Raw genomic sequence first — 2,500 nt, 5'->3', positions numbered from 1 at the left:
AAAACTCGCGGGAGAACAAACAAGCAGAGGATTGTGGGTAAACAGACCTGGAAGTGAAGGATGATGGTCCAGATGAGGCCCAGCGTGAGTTTGGGGTTCCCGTCTGTGATGTCATCATTACGGATGTTCACCAGCTTGACCTGCGTGAAAGGGGGTAGACGTTAGAGTTGCTCGTAGATGGAGCTGGGAATAATATCTGACCAACGTTTTTAAAATTGTTCCCTGTTATATTAATTATTGCATTGATTTTATTTATATGTCGCTTTGGACAAAGGCGTCAAATAGTAGCCATAACCATAACCATGATCATTATCATAATGGTCGCGTAACACTTCTGATTACTTGTACCTAAATCGAAATGTTAACATATTGCTTGTATAATGTCCTTGAATCATTGGTAGATGCCACATTTCACTACAACATATCCACCAAACTGAGATAAGTTTACACTTTAAAACCTGAGATGTTTTGCTAGTTAACTATCCACCACTTTCCCTCTCAGCTAGCATGATCCTTCAAGTCACAACATGGAAAGAGCTAAGCTATCTAGGACGTATCAGAGAGAGTAGCACAGGACATATTATAGTGGGATTTTGAGTGAGAGAGAGCTAATGGAATTGAGAAAGAAAGAGAGAAGGAAGAGGGGGAGAGAGTGAGAGCGATATACAGTATAGATAGATAGAGAGAGAGAGAGAGAGAGAGAGAGAGAGAGAGTGAGTGAGTGAGAGGCTGAGGGAGGAGGACAGAAATGAGGAGAGACAGGAGAGTGTCTCTGGAGGCTGTGGCTGTGGTGTTTGGGCATGCATGACCAGAGGACTCATTCCTCAGACAGGGACAGAATCTGCCCAGTCAGCCAGCAACTGCCTTCTATACAGCTCATGCCACCACAAACACACAGTCTCTCCCTCCCTTCCTCCCTCCCTCCCCCTCTCTCTCTCTCCCCCTCTCTCTCTCTCTCAAATTCAAAGGGTGCTTTAATAGCATGACTGTTTGTTACAGCGTTGCCAAAGTTACAGTAGTGATACGAATAACATCAATATCACAAAGGAAAGAAAATATAAATGCATTCTCCCTCTCACAAACACACAACACACACACAAACACACACAAACACACAGCCGACATGGGGAAGGTTTGTCCTCCCAGACTACCCACTATCTCTTCCTGTGTTTGTGTTAATCGCCCACCCTCCCTCCCAGGCTGGTCTGTGTCCAATGGCAATGCATCACTAGCTGCTGTGTGTGGCTTTGTGAAGGATGTTTCTGAAGCCAGCTGCAGCCCAGAGGCACAATTCATTTTACACAGGGATATTATGTGGCTGTGAGTCTTACCGTCTATGTTGGTGAGATACTGTTAGTGTGTGTGTATGTGAGTACTGTATGTGTGCGTGTGCATGTATCCGCGTGTGTGAGTGTGTGTGTGTATGGCATGTTTCTGAGTATAGTATACTGTACATACAAAGTAGACTGAAAACTTATTTCTTCAAGAAACCTTATGAGCTGACTGACTTTTATCTTTATTCTTATTTTTATGAGATGATTTTACAACCTTGTGAAGTGACCTTGGGCGTCATGAAAGGTGCTTTAAATAAAATGTATTATTATTATTATTATCATCATTATTATTATCATACATTTGTGCATGAGTGTGGGAGAGAGAACCTCACCTGTCTCTGTTTGAGGAAGTCCAGGGCGATCTGCACATTCTGAAGCCTGTGGAAACGCATGCGCCCTTTCTCCCTTGGCTGGAGAGGGGAGAGAGAGGACACAAACAAAAATAGAATGACTACATGATACAGACACAATGGCCAGGTTTATGGCAGATAGCGTGTTAGCGTGTGAGTGTGTTGTTGACCGTGTGAGTGTGTGTGTGTGCGAGGTGAGAAGCATGGCACAGCAAACGCAGCAGCTGGAAGGGGAACTGTGATGAAGCAGAGCATCGTCGCTGTGCATCAAGCATCAAGGACTGTGAAGAAGCTGAGCATCACTCTCTGTGTGTGTGTGTGTGTGTGTGTGTGTGTGTAGGTCCTGTTATTCCATGCTTCCATCAGAAAACTGGTGACAGCACAAACGTGAGTCCAACCCAGAGGTCACTCTCAAACCCTGACCTCATCCCCCACAGCAAAGCACACCCCCACACACATGCACACATTTTAGCATAAGTGGCCATTTTTTTTTTTGTACCACTCAGATACACACCAACACAAGCCATCAATCATTTCTAAAGCCAGACACGCACACACACACACTCTCTCTCACACACGCACACACGCACACACACACACGCACACAAACACACACACGTACGCACGCACGCACGCACACACACACACACACATACACGCACACACACGCACACACACGCACATCCCATCAGCCGGAGAAGTCACTCCCTGCACCACCCCCATGTTAGAATTTTGCTAAGGGTGGAAAAAGCAGGCTGCCAGGCTGCAGAGTGTCAGGAAAGGGGGGACTGGCAGGAGGGACATCAGCAGCATGGG

The 2,500-nt window shown here is 45.9% G+C and overlaps 1 protein-coding gene across 14 annotated transcripts in view; it reads right to left on the bottom strand.

The window, feature by feature from the left end:
* macf1a (microtubule actin crosslinking factor 1a) overlaps window positions 1-2,500 on the bottom strand; it is a 198,338-nt gene that overhangs the window by 130,353 nt on the left and 65,485 nt on the right. For all 14 annotated transcript variants that reach the window (XM_062530273.1, XM_062530276.1, XM_062530275.1 and 11 more), the window contains 2 exons: window positions 1,667-1,744; window positions 48-140 (listed from right to left, as the gene is read on the bottom strand). In XM_062530273.1, coding sequence (XP_062386257.1) covers window positions 48-140; window positions 1,667-1,744 — 171 coding nt within the window. The remainder of the gene's footprint in view (window positions 1-47; window positions 141-1,666; window positions 1,745-2,500) is intronic.

The sequence above is a fragment of the Sardina pilchardus genome, chromosome 24, assembly GCF_963854185.1.
Source record: "Sardina pilchardus chromosome 24, fSarPil1.1, whole genome shotgun sequence".
Taxonomy (NCBI): domain Eukaryota; kingdom Metazoa; phylum Chordata; class Actinopteri; order Clupeiformes; family Clupeidae; genus Sardina; species Sardina pilchardus.
Note: the sequence above shows the minus strand (reverse complement) of the source record. Positions and strands in the feature narration are given on the sequence as shown.